This window comes from Apteryx mantelli, chromosome Z (assembly GCF_036417845.1).
Source record: "Apteryx mantelli isolate bAptMan1 chromosome Z, bAptMan1.hap1, whole genome shotgun sequence".
Classification (NCBI taxonomy): domain Eukaryota; kingdom Metazoa; phylum Chordata; class Aves; order Apterygiformes; family Apterygidae; genus Apteryx; species Apteryx mantelli.
The window spans coordinates 87,914,595-87,927,129 of record NC_090020.1 but is presented as its reverse complement, the minus strand read 5'-3'; the positions used below and the strand labels follow the sequence as shown (position 1 = coordinate 87,927,129).

Genomic DNA, 12,535 nt, shown 5'->3' with positions numbered 1-12,535 from the left:
GCTCCGTCCTCCTGCACTGGCGAAAACCCACCGGGAAAGGCTGCTCCCGAGAAGACCGAGGGACCCGCTTGCCCACCCCGGCCCCTCGGGGAGGGCTGTTCCTCCGGCAGCTGCTCTCTCCCTGGCTCGCTTTGTATTCTGCGCTCTTTTTAAATCCCTTTCCCGCCTGCCCTGCAGAGTTAAGGCCTGATTCTAGCTTAGGAACCATCTCTTCTGCTCTCCCTCCTTGACCGGACACGTTAGCTGCAATAAGAGCCGCGGTAGGGCGAAGAGCTGTGTAGTAAGGTGGCTGGGAACTGCGGCCTGTGTTACCTTGTTTTTTTCTTTTTTTTTTCTGGTTTTGTACCATTAAATGGCACAAGCTACACGAAGGCCGTGCATCGTGTTCCTTACAGCTGAGCCGGATGCTGAGCTGGGCCCTTCTGCTGGGTCTCGCTCCAGGGGGTGGGACGGGCCCGGCACAGGCCCTCCGTCAGCGGGAGCTGCCCAGCCTGGGCGGCAAGGCGGGCGGCTGCACCGCGGAGGCCGCGCTCGCTTCCTGCCCGCGCAGCGCCCTTCGCCAGAATTAAAACTGTGGCCTCTGTATTTTCCGTTGTCTCCGTTACCGGCCGTGGCGGGGCTGAGAAGCTGCGGCGAAACAGGCCTTCCCTGCCGCCGGCAAGCGCGGGTGCTCCGCGCGCTCGGGGGTTGTGGCAATTAGTGTCTCTCATTCGGGAGGAGAGGAGGAGGCACAAGCCCCCCCTCGCCGTGTCCCGGGGACGACTCGGTGCAGACGGGGAGACCTCTCCTTTCACCGCTTCCCACTCGTCGTGCCCGCACAAAAGCCAGCTCCTAATTACACTTTCACAATCCGCGCGTATCCTTAAGGGGTCTGTCGGAAGCGAGTGTGTCCGCTCCGTTCGGCCTCGCTTCAGGGAGCTCTTTAACCCGAGACAGCAGTTTCGAAACGTCCCTCCCCGGCCTCCTCCGCAGCCCCCGTTCGTGGCCTGGAGAGCCGCTTTTACGGGTGGCAATGGGAATCCCTCCGTTCGGAAGCAGCTGCCCGCAGCTCCCCAGAGCAGGGCGCGCTGCCGGCCCCAGCGCCCCCGGCTGCGCCTCCCGCCGGCTCCGCGGGGGCCACGGGATAACAACCACAGCAGGACAGCACACACAGCCGTTGAAGGTACCTATTCACATTTATTAATCTCTTGATCCAAAACCTGCAAGCAAAAAAAAAAAGGTTGTGTCAACTTGCAGCGATTGTGCTTTTACCGACATATTAAGCAGGTCTTTTGTAATATGTTGTACATACGAACCCTGAAACGGATTCTCCACACACAAAGATAAACTGCGTATAGTCATGTCCTCCAGGGAAAGCACTAACTTTTTTTTAACTAGCTAAACACGGATAAGTGGACACAGAGAGGGAAATATTTTTCAAATGAATGGAGTGACAGAACCTGGCGTATGCAAACTTGCATCTTTTTTGTGCCTTCCCTGGTTGTCTGTGTTCCTACACTTTCTTTCAAATTGTCCCATTGCATTTTAAAAGCCCATTTGTTCGGTTTGTTGTAAATATCTCCTCCTCCTTAATTGGGTGCTGAGTCTAATAATCCTGCCTCAGCTTGTTAACTGTACAATAGCAGTCAGAGTTAATGACCCATTAGTGATTAATTCCTTAACCAGCATCTAATTGCTCACTGTAAAACCTTTTCTTAAAACTGGATTAAATCATCTAGATCCTTAACCACTTCTTTACTCTAACTTTGCTAAGGCTATTAGCCTGGCCGTTTCTGCATGATCTAGTTCTTCTTTTGCTTAAACTGTGTTAGCAAGGTATAGTATTTTTAGTGTCTATATTTGAGTTCCTTGCAACATGTGAAGTTGTAAAGGAAGAATTATACCAATAAAAGGCTGCGAGTGAAAAGATTAAGAAACCAACTCTTTTACAATGATGTCACCACTTTCCTTTCCCCTAACAAATATCTGGATGCAAGGCCTTGCAAGCCGGTTGCTCCGCTGAGCGATATGATTGCAGACAGTGAGTGTCGTTACGCCAGTCATGGGACACCGCCGCTTGGGAGAGGTGGGCTTGGAGGACGGGATTCGTTGGCAATGCTGTGCCGCTCGGGGAATTTTGTAGGCTTTGGCTGGTGAAGCTGTGAACGCTTGCTAGAGCTTCCAAAGAGCACCGAGGTCTTCGCTCAGTGTCCTGACTCTGGGAGAGCAGGCTGGGCTGTCCTGTGCCGAGGGGCTCCTGGGGGGCTGCCATGTGGAGACGAAGCCTCGCCGCCCGCCGAGGGCCACAGGTCCCCGCTCCCGGGGCGCCCACCTCCTTCCTCTGCACGGGGTGGGCCACTACTGCTAGGCGACTCGTGCAGAGCGGTAAACGCTCCAGGAGCGGAGGCGAGACGATCTACGTCTCCTGCCGGTCAGACTGGGCTCTCCCATGGTCAGACTGGCCTTGGGGAGGGAAGCCAGCATCCGAATCCGAGGAGCTCCTTCCCCTTTCCTTCCCCATTGTATTTTGTTGGATGGATGGGCTGAACTAGGACCCTAGCTCGGTTGGAGAGCCTTCTGACACATGTCCAGGTAAACCCAACGCGACCGGTCTGAGCATCATTTTTTTTAACCAGAGAGAGGATGAGTGGTTATATATTTACTTATGTTATGCAGACCATTAAGTTGTCCTCTTTGGCTCTTTGGGAAAGTAAAATCAAACCACCATCTCTGCATCCGCTTCACGCGTAGCAATGTCCACATTGGCAAATGATGTTAATCCTGGGTGATTTGTCATTAAGATGTGAAATGTGGCGAGCTCTTTGGTGGTCTCTCTTTCACGAGGAGTCTTTCCATCAGGCCTGGCCGTCTTTGCTCAGTCAGAAATCTCAGGCTCAGCATAGAGAAGCACTCTGCAAAGCTCTGTACAGGTCACCAGCCTGAGCTACACGGAAGAGAAGACAGTTATCATAAAGAGCTTTGAAGGTCTCTGAATTAATAATTACGTGAAAAAATGTCATCATGAAACTTGGTCTCAATGCCAGCATCTCTCAAGCAGAAAGCATGTACTAATCTCTCTTCCTTCCCACCCCTGCTCAAAATCCTGCCAGTATTCAAGCAGACTGGCGAGGGAGGCAGTCCTGGCCTAGAGTTTGTCACGGAGTTCAGCTCAGCTGCTTTCCAGCGGAGCAAGGCTGGCTCTCAGTCCAGGGCCGACCCTCAGTCCCGGGCAGAAGGGGTCGGGAGAGGCGGCCGTAGAGCTCAGCGCCGCTAGTGACCTGCTGGAGCAGAGGGCCGGCCGTTGCGCCTGCTCCGCGGCCGCGGCAGGTCGCAGCACCTTGGGTGAAAACACACAGAACTCAGCCGCGGTTTAAATTTCTGTGCTGAGCTGCAGGGGGGTGTGTGGGGGGGCAACACCACGTCCTTCCTCTGCTGAGGACGTGCTAACCCCTGCAGGCGGGACGGCGAGACGAAGGGTCTACCTTCCAGCTGCCTCAGCTACATCTGCCCGGGATTTTGAATAAGAACATTTCACTGATGTAACTGAATGATTACCCATGTACTGAATGATTACTACTGTGGATCCCAAGCATCTGCTCGAAGTTCCCAGCCGCGCTCCTCGCCAGTTCAGTCTGCTGGGGTTTATAACGAAGTCCCGTTCCAGCGGGCACTAATTCAGGGGTTTCCCTTTGGCTGCAGCGGTCTTTGGGCTGGGCACACGGGTTCTCACTCCCGTGCAGCCAGCGTCTTCCTGGGACCCTGATGCCGTGTGATATAAACCTTGGAACTCTATCAGCTTCTTTCCATAGTTCGCCTACCACTGAGTAGCCATTTAAAAACTCCTGTTATAGGAGAAAAATGACGGAAGGTGAGAGGCCTCTGGGCAAGCCCAGAACCTGAAGGAGGGGCTGCTACTTTTGAGCAATGCTTTGAAGCAAAGGGCTCCTCAGAAGACCTGCTTAGCATTAGCTCTCTCCTGCTCAGATGCCACTGCCAGCTGCAGCATGGCCCAGACACAGCACGGCTTGTACAGGAGGCAAAGCCCCAGCCGTTTGGGGCTTCCTCATTTGTCATGAACCCATCATAAATATGCTGCTTCCCTCCTTTCCCTGTAACATGCTAAAAAACATCCTTTCAGTTCATTTGATGCTGCCTCTGGAACAGGGCAGTGCCATTCTATGTGCGGGGAAACTGAGGTACAGAGAAACATGAAACACCCGAGCTCAGACAGGGACGGCACGATTGTGTTACCTAAGCCCAGGCATCCTGCGCCATTTGAGACCCTGCGAGGAAATCCGAGTCATCCACACAGGCCTGGCACATATGACACAGGCTCTACAAGACCTCTTGCTCTGCTGGTGCCACAGCTGGAGGCCGGGTCACGGGTGCTCGTGGTGCCTGTGGGTAGGATCCCACCTGGAGTCTGTATGAATATCTCCCAAGCCTCCAGATGATAGATAGTGCCTTGGCTTCTGGGCCAGCTTTCTTCTGCTTTATTTCTTGGGTGTGCAACATATGCACATATTCACTCCAGTGACTTTGGCCACATGAAAACCTGAGCCAGCTTCCCCAGCACCTTTGCCTAGTGTCCCTCTTATTTTGCTCAAGCCCTTCCTCGCTCTTCCTTCCTCGCCGCCAAGGTTGAGAAGGGGATGCCTGACTCCAATGTGCGCGTGATGCTTCCAGGGATGGCCTAGGACCCCGCGGCTGTGGGGCACTGGCTGAACTGCTGCGCACTGAGCAAGGTCTCTGTGTGGTGTGAGCAACCTGTGCCTCACCGGGGAAATGAGGGCCTGCCCTCCCCTCTCCCCAGGAAAGAGTCCTCCCCGCTCTTCTAGGGTTCCCTGTATCATCCCTCTGACGAGCTTTTCTTCTGCTGTTCTGGCAAAGGACTTCTTTGGTATAACTGTCCCACTCTAGTGCCGCATTGAGTCCAATCAAACGACTTGATGGCAGAGCCCAAAATGCACCTGGGAAGCGCTACGTGGCCTTTTTCGTACGTCCTTCCTCCAGGAGGGCAGGGGGGGCCTGGGAGGGAGGTGGGACTGGCACACCGCACGAGCAGGGGGATCTTTCTGAAGAGCTAATCCTAACTCCCGGCAAGGCCTTGCAGTGTCTGTGGGCAAGAAGGCAGACAGGGACATAAAGAGACATGCAAAAAGGAGAAAGATCAGCTCGTTTGAGTTATAAAATTCTGGGACAGGAGTTAAATGCATTGGGTAGCCCCTTTGGCTGCCGTAGATTGGGATGTTCACTGAGATAAATGGGATTTACTCTAGAACCCAGAAAATCTAAAACGAAGCACGCAGGTATTCAGTTACAGCCTTACTGACTATATTCCCAATCGGCACTACAGTGCCTTTTTCTCCATGGTTTCGTCCTAGGAGACCTGCAGGGCTGGATGAGGGGGCTACAGAATATAAATCCGGACATTATGTAGACCTCACTTCACCTTACTTCTGCTTTGGGAATAAATTGCTGAAAGGAATGAAAAGGGGAATTACACTGCATAACGCGGCATTCACGAGGGATCAAAGGGACAAGTCCCGTGCATCCGCGCCGCACTCGCGTGGGGACAGCAGTTTGGCGTCTAACGCACAGCGCTGCCCTCCAAGGCAAGGGAGCCCGGCGGAGGGGCGCGACCGCCCTGCCACGCCGCGTGGGCTGCGCCAGGCCGCCACCGCGACGGCGACGGCGACGGCGACGGAGACCGCGCGCGCCGCTGCCTTGGCCGAGGGCGCCGCCTGCCGGGGCCGCGCAGCGCTGCGGGGCGCCGCGGGGTCTGCAGGGGCCCGACCTGCCCGTGGGGTCTGTCCTGCCCTCTGGGGTCCGTCCTGCCCCGTGGGGTCTGTCCTGCCCTCTGGGGTCCGTCGTGCCCCGTGGGGTCCCGTCCTGCCCCGTGGGGTCTGTCCTGCCCCGTGGGATCTAGACCAGATCTGGGCCTTCCACGGCGCGACCGTCCGCAGGCCTGCACACACGGGCGCGGGGCATGCCGAGCTCCCCGACCGCCCCGCCCCGCAAAACACGGAGGCAGGCTGTTCCAGCAGGTTTCTCCGCTTCCAGCGTGGGCATCACGCTGTCTGCACTTGGCCCACAGAAACCTTGGGAAGACAGTGTCACCTTCAGTTCACAGAAAAAAACTACAGACCAGGGAGCGATTCAAGATCGAGAAGACATTCAGTGAAAAATGAACCATCCTGTTGCTTGTTTGCTGCCAGCTACGGCACAGCCGATATTGCCGTTTTCTTAACTCAGATAAAAGCATAGACTCAGCCTTTTTATTAGTATTATTTATTGTGAATGTTGAAAAATCATGTAGTTTCAAACTAAGAGATGAACTGATTAGACAGGTAAGTCATATAATTAATTGGAAGACCCTTCCTTGACAATTATGTATACCAAAGCAGTTCAAGCGAGAAAATGCAACTTTGAAAACGAAACAGAGAGTTTAGTCGATGCTGGAACATACCAGAATATGTGTATTTAGGTATTTTACACAAAGGAAATCTTGTTTACAGAAAAGAAACCTTGTTGGTTATCTGATACAATCAAGTGCTTGTGAAACATAGTCTCTTACGGAAATTATTTCATTCCTTCAAGGCTGAGAGACCTTTCAACTTGGAGTGCTTTCTTTCATATTCACAACTTGAAGCAGATACTCCATCATCTAATAAAAAGAGATGAATAGTATTTATAGAGCGGTCCTGACAAAAGTCACTCACTAAGTTAATAAGCCTAATGTATAACTGCTCTGCGTATTCACATAACAAACACATTCCTAATAATCTTCCCATAACAGACCCCATTTGTTTTGGTTAGCTTAATAACTGACTGCCAAAGTACGAGGAAAGTCATTCTCCCCAGTAATTCTGCCTGCCATCTCATTTATATAATGTCTCATTAGTGTTAAAAAGTCAAGGCACAGAAACAATTTGAAGTTTACTTTCAACTTATTTTTACACTTGGGCCAACTTGCAAAAGCAAGATTTTCCTTCTGATTTTTAACTACTTTAATAGTAACTTATTTGCTGAATGAAGAGCAGGCAAGGTCTTAATTTGCTTGGTATTAGCTGAAAACAGAAGAAGACAGCTCAGACGCACCACACTGTCTCAGAAGTATTTTGCCCATCTCTGTTTGGCTTTTTTGACTATTTGTATGTCACAGCACTTTCCCCTTTCTGGGCCAGTTTTTTAGAAGGAAATTTTTCCTTTTATTCTTGAGAACTGCACACTGTGAGCATCAGTGGTGAATAAGGCACCGGATGGATTTGAGCTAACAAGCCAGACCCTGAACTCGGTTACCTGAAGTACATATCCGTATTTCCTTCTGCAGCTTCCAGCTTTGGGGGTAGTAACTTCTGATCTTTAATTCAGAATTTAAATTTTGAATTAGATCAACTAAATTCGTCACAGTCCATGAAATAAAGCCCTCACGAGTACATTTATTTCCAAGGCAGCCTGTCTTCACTTGTGTTCAGTAGATGGGAGCGAACACATCAGACTCCTCGTGGTGAGCATCTCCGCCGGGACACACTCAGCCTATGATGAGAATTACAGCCCCTTGGTCCCGAAACGGTCCAGGGACAGTCATTCCCTCAGCTCACAGCAGAGTTACCTTTTCCGTTTACATCTCAGTGCCTCAACCCAACAGACAAACGTGCAGTGAATACTAACCCACTGTAAATACGGCGTCTCGTTCCTCCTAGAACGAGTTCCTATTTCAAACTCAAATACCAAATGGCTGGGAACGAATTCAGTGCCAAGTACAAACTTTCTCATCCCATCCACTGCAGCACCACCATCAGTCAGCTCTACCTGGCCGCCTTCTGCCTAGGCAGGTGCCTGCATCCCTCGCTCCTGCACGTGGGCACCTTTGTCAGCTGTGACACAGCAGCGCATTAAATGAAGGTGTTGCCTAACCAAGGTCTGGGCAACACAGAACCCATCGCATCCAGAAAAATCTGGAGAACCAAAATCCAGAGGTTGCTTACGCTCTTTTATCACTGTGCACTTGTATCACTGACTTTCATATGTACCAGATTCCTACCTTTATAAACAAGCAATGCCTCCTTTATTAAAAATAATAACTATCGTGATTTAAATGTTTAGGAAACTATTAAAGCTCTCTAAAAAGTAAAGCATATTCCTTTTGACCTGCAGATCTTCTGCACCTGGAAGGCAGAGCTCAAAAAGGTGCACAGTTTGATTCTGAAATGCCTGCTTTTTACTTAACTGAGCCCAATGGAAAAACAATACATTGTGTCTTAAGTAGCCTGCATATAATCATGTATTTGTGTCCAACCACAGGAAAGCACAAGTTACATACTCCTGTCATGATTCTCTTTTACTCTGCGGTGGAGACAAACTAATTGTTGCATGCCAGAGATCACAGGTTCTACCACAAAATGGGGCTCTGCAGGTTGTCATATGTCTTAATTACATGAAAAATGTGAATTTTTTACCACTCACTGGAGAATCCTGGAAATTTAAGGCAATAATCTCATTAATCCATGTATATGTTCAATGTCCAACTACAAAAATGTGGATTAATTAATTTAGGATAAAAGTATACACATGCGGGCACGACTCAACTTACTGAATGAACATATAGCCTTAGTAAGTAGAATTTATTACCAGATACTTTTAGAAGTCAAAATATTTCTCCTTTTACATAGCATAATGGAATTCGTCCATATAACTTGATTTCATAGCTGCACACTGCAGAACTAACGATGAGATAAATAGTTTACTTTTAGATACTATTAGTCACAGTTATTGTAAGTGTCACTGTCATAAAGCCATAGCCAGAAAGAAACATATGGGCAGCATTCATATCAGTGGTGTACGAGACCTAAATTGTGGCTTTATGTAATGGGTAAATTTGTATCCGTATTCAAGTCAGTGACAGAGCATTCACTGATTTCACTGTGCCAGGATTTCAGGAGGGAGACCAGGGTTGAAGTGAGCTCAGGAACAGTAACTACATCCCATCACGGTAGAATTACAGGAGGAAACCTAACATCTGGAAACCTAACATCTTTGAGGGAGAATATTAATCTTTCTGCACCATTTCAGCACCACCCCAAAGAATTCCGGAGCTGTATCACCATTACTGTACCTGATGCAACATACAGAAAGGAGTTTTCCAGTAAATGCTGCAAGCTACATGGTAATTCATTTATACCCTGATTATTTTCTGCAAAACCTCACTTCCAAGTATATTTTACAGGATTTTCCAAAATAATAGGGGTAAATCTGTTCCAAAGTCTTGTTCTCTTGCGGATAATAAGTACATTAACTCAAGGGAAGAAGAAGTGGGTCCCAGGCACATATAAAACTCCTCAGTGACCACAGTCTCATTTTGCAAGACCAAAAATAACCACAGTAGTGGTCAGCATCATCTGCTGGGGAAAGCGATGCCTCGGGGGGAAGAAAGGTTTGCATGGGACAAAGGCGGAGCTGGGAGCGGAAGCAGCTCTCCAGCCCAGTGTGCTGTATCCCCGGATCTGCAGTATCCGACAGGTCAAACAGCGGGAAAATAACAGCCAGACGGGCAACGCTGGAAGACAGTTAACATGACGCAGCCTTACACACAAGACCCGTTGCCTTCTCCTGCCCTCCTGCACTCATGTCCTTTTCACACTAGCTTGGTTTTTCTGAGTCGATACAGAACTTGGTGTTGATGTGGTCATCTGAGCATGAAGTGCCAGAAGAGAAAAAAAAATAACTACCAGGGGACTTGCATGGGATACGTGCACTGAAATCTGCCTAACGCTTGCTGAGCGCACGCCCGGTAGCAAGTGAATTCATAAAAGAGGTAATCTATGATGGACAATTTGTAATCAAGAGTAAGGTCTAACTTTTACTGAATGACTTGTTCATTAGACATATTTCTGCTAATTTTCTGGACAATCCATAAGTTAGAGGAAGCTGATATGTTACTATAAAGCAAATGCTAAATATACAGAATCTTTTTGCTATAAACTTACATCCTTCCAGCTGCTATTGTCATCTGTCTCCCAGGTGTTCCTGGTGTACCAGGGAAGCCCTCCTTTTAAGATATGAGCACTCTTATTTTCATTTCCTTCCAGCAGCCTTAGCAAATATTTGGACATTTCTTCCCACTGCAGATAGTCTTCCAGCTGCTTGATATTTTCAGGTGATGCTGAAAGTGGGATCTTGTTTTCTTCTTCATCGACATAAGGAAAATCTCCAGTGCTCTTTTTCCCCATTAAATGTCCTGTAAGAACAACGGCAGTAGCATGAAATTAAAAAAGATGTGAGTGTGATCGTTCAAAGATCAGCTGGGGAAGGGAAGGGAAGGGAAGGGAAGGGAAGGGGATGAGATGATGTCAAAGCTGAAGCACACCTGGGACTGGAGATTTTGTCACTGTGTAATTTCCTCTGTCTCTTATGCTAAATTGGCAGGGAAAATGCTGCTGGGAGCATGCAGAGCGAACCAAGCACTCTGCCTGGGGTTAGGGAGGGACACCCGGGGAGATCTGCGGGAGTAAGGAGCGGGTGGAGGAGGTGACAGTTTTAGACTTTCCCTGCCCTGACACGGGATGTGGGATCTCCAGTACAAGCCCGTGTTCCAGTGCCGTTCTAGGAGCTAAGGTGGCCGCACCTTGATGCCCCATGCTTTGCTGTCAGTCACAATGAATCCACGAACGGCTTTGGGGCATGAAGGAGGCTAACGAGGCTCCGGGAAGAAGGGGGGTCCAGGCAGCGCCCGAGGAGCCTCCCCCGGGCTGAGCCTTCCCCAGCGGGGCGCAGGGCTGCGCCTCGGGGCCCGCGGAGCTGCCGCGTCCTGCCCCGCCGCCCCCGGGCCTGGGTTGGGCTCCCGAGCCCACGAAGAAAGGCAGCAGCAGGAGACGGAGGCACCCAGCAAACACGTCCAGGGCAGGGGGAAGCCGCTGCTGCTGCCCCGCGCCGGGGGGGCCCGGGCGGCAGGGCGCTGCGCGGCGGCGCTGGCCGCAGCCCGGGGCCGGGGCGCGGGGGCTGCTGCCGGCGGCTCCGGGGCTGTCGGCGGGGGCTGCCGGTGGCTCATCGCCCCCGCGGGGCCGGGGCCGGGGCCGGGGCCGGGACTGGCCGGTGGCAGAGGCGCCGGGCAGCGCGGCCCGCTCCGCCGTCGGGGCGCTGAGGCAGCGCCGTCGGGGCGCGCTCGCCCCGGCGCCGGCACGGACAGGCGCCGTCGGGGCCGGCGGCGCGAGGCGGCAGGAGGCGGAGGGCTGCGGGGCCGCTCCGGGCGGGCAGGGGGCAGCGGCAGGCGGCGGCGGGCAGCGCTGCCGCGGCCCGTGGCTGGACGGTCGGGGCGGCGCCGGGCCGAGGAGCGCGGCCGCCGGGGAAGCGCCGGGCGCTCCCGCCGCTGCGGGCTGGAGGGTGGAAGCGGCGGGGCCGGTGCCCCCCCGCCGCCGCTCGCCGCGGCCCTCCGCCCCGTCCAGGCGCCGTGGCCGCGGGGCGGCGGGGGCACCGCGGCTGCCGTCGGGGAGGCGCGGCGGGACGCGGGGCCCCGGCGCCCGGCGCCCTGCGCTCCGCGCCCGAGGGGAGCCCGTTAGCGGCGCCCCGCTCCCGGGAAGGAGGCGGCCGCGGGGCCCGACGGCGGCGGGCGGGCGGCGCGGAGCGGAGCGGGGCAGGGGCGGCGGCGGGCGGGAGCGCCGGGCCGGTGCCGCGGGCGACTTACCCACAGCCCAGTGGCTGCCGCGGGGGTAGATCTTGGTGAGCGCGGGGGAGCCGCCGGGCTGGAGCGGCGCCGCGCCGCCCTGCGCCGCCAGCAGCGCCAGCAGCGCCAGCAGCGGCAGGGAGCGGGGCCGAGCGCGGGGCCGCCGCGGGTCGCCGCCGCCGCCCATGGTGCCGCCGGGAGCCGCCGTCCGCTGCGCGCCGGCTGCGGCTGCGGCTGCGGCTCGGGCTGGGCCACGCGGTGCCGCCGCCGCCGCCGCCTTTATACGGAGCCGGGGCCGGCGCGAGCGGAGCTCCCGCGCCTGACGCCTCCTCGCGGGGGCCGCGGGGCGGCCGCCCCCGGCCCGCGCCTCCCTCTGCCTCCGCGGGGGCGGCGCGGACGGCGGCTGCTCCCCCCGCCGCGGCTCCCCCCGCGGGGCGGCGGCCCGGGCTGCCGGGGCGGGCGGTGCGGTGCGGTGCGGAGCGGGGGCCCCCGGCGGAGCCGCCGTCGGCAGGGCCCGGCCGCAGGCTGCGCCCCGTCGTGCTGCGCTGCGCCCTGCACCGCTGCGCTGCGCCCCGGGCTCGGGCTCTGCGCGCCGCCGTCCCTCTCCCCCCCCGCCTCGGTGCCAGGCCTCTAGTGCGGCCAGCGTGGCGCCAGGGGGATTTTCCCGATTACGTTTGAAAAACAGACACTTCTCACAAGTCTCTTTTCCCCTTGTCTCCCCTCGTCTAAGGCCGGATGCCCGGGGAACCCGTCGAGCGAGCCGGCCCCGGCCCCGGCCGGGAGGGACGGGCCCCTACGCGGCCGCACGGCGCGAGCGGAGGAGACACGAGTGGGTTTGACAAATGCGGAGGAGAGGGGGGAGATAGATAGCACCGGCCACGCTGCGCGCTCTCA

General features: G+C 54.4%; 1 protein-coding gene across 1 annotated transcript; it reads right to left on the bottom strand.

Moving 5' to 3' along the window:
• Positions 1-6,299: 6,299 nt before the first annotated feature.
• GRP (gastrin releasing peptide) lies at positions 6,300-11,828 on the bottom strand. Its single transcript, XM_067316064.1, has 3 exons — positions 11,663-11,828; positions 9,969-10,219; positions 6,300-6,646 (listed from the first exon to the last, which is right to left on the bottom strand). Exons 1-3 carry the CDS (start codon positions 11,826-11,828, stop codon positions 6,593-6,595), a joined length of 471 nt encoding a protein of 156 aa, XP_067172165.1. The 3' UTR covers positions 6,300-6,592.
• Positions 11,829-12,535: the final 707 nt, after the last annotated feature.

Excerpts from the sequence above, each read along its gene's own strand:
- GRP (XM_067316064.1), bottom strand. The coding sequence starts at position 11,828 with ATGGGCGGCGGCGGCGACCCGCGGCGGCCCCGCGCTCGGCCCCGCTCC. Across the intron at positions 10,220-11,662 it reads CGGCAGCCACTGGGCTGTGG|GACATTTAATGGGGAAAAAG; the intron begins GTAAGTCGCCCG and ends TTGTTCTTACAG. Across the intron at positions 6,647-9,968 it reads ACAATAGCAGCTGGAAGGAT|ATGATGGAGTATCTGCTTCA; the intron begins GTAAGTTTATAG and ends TCTTTTTATTAG.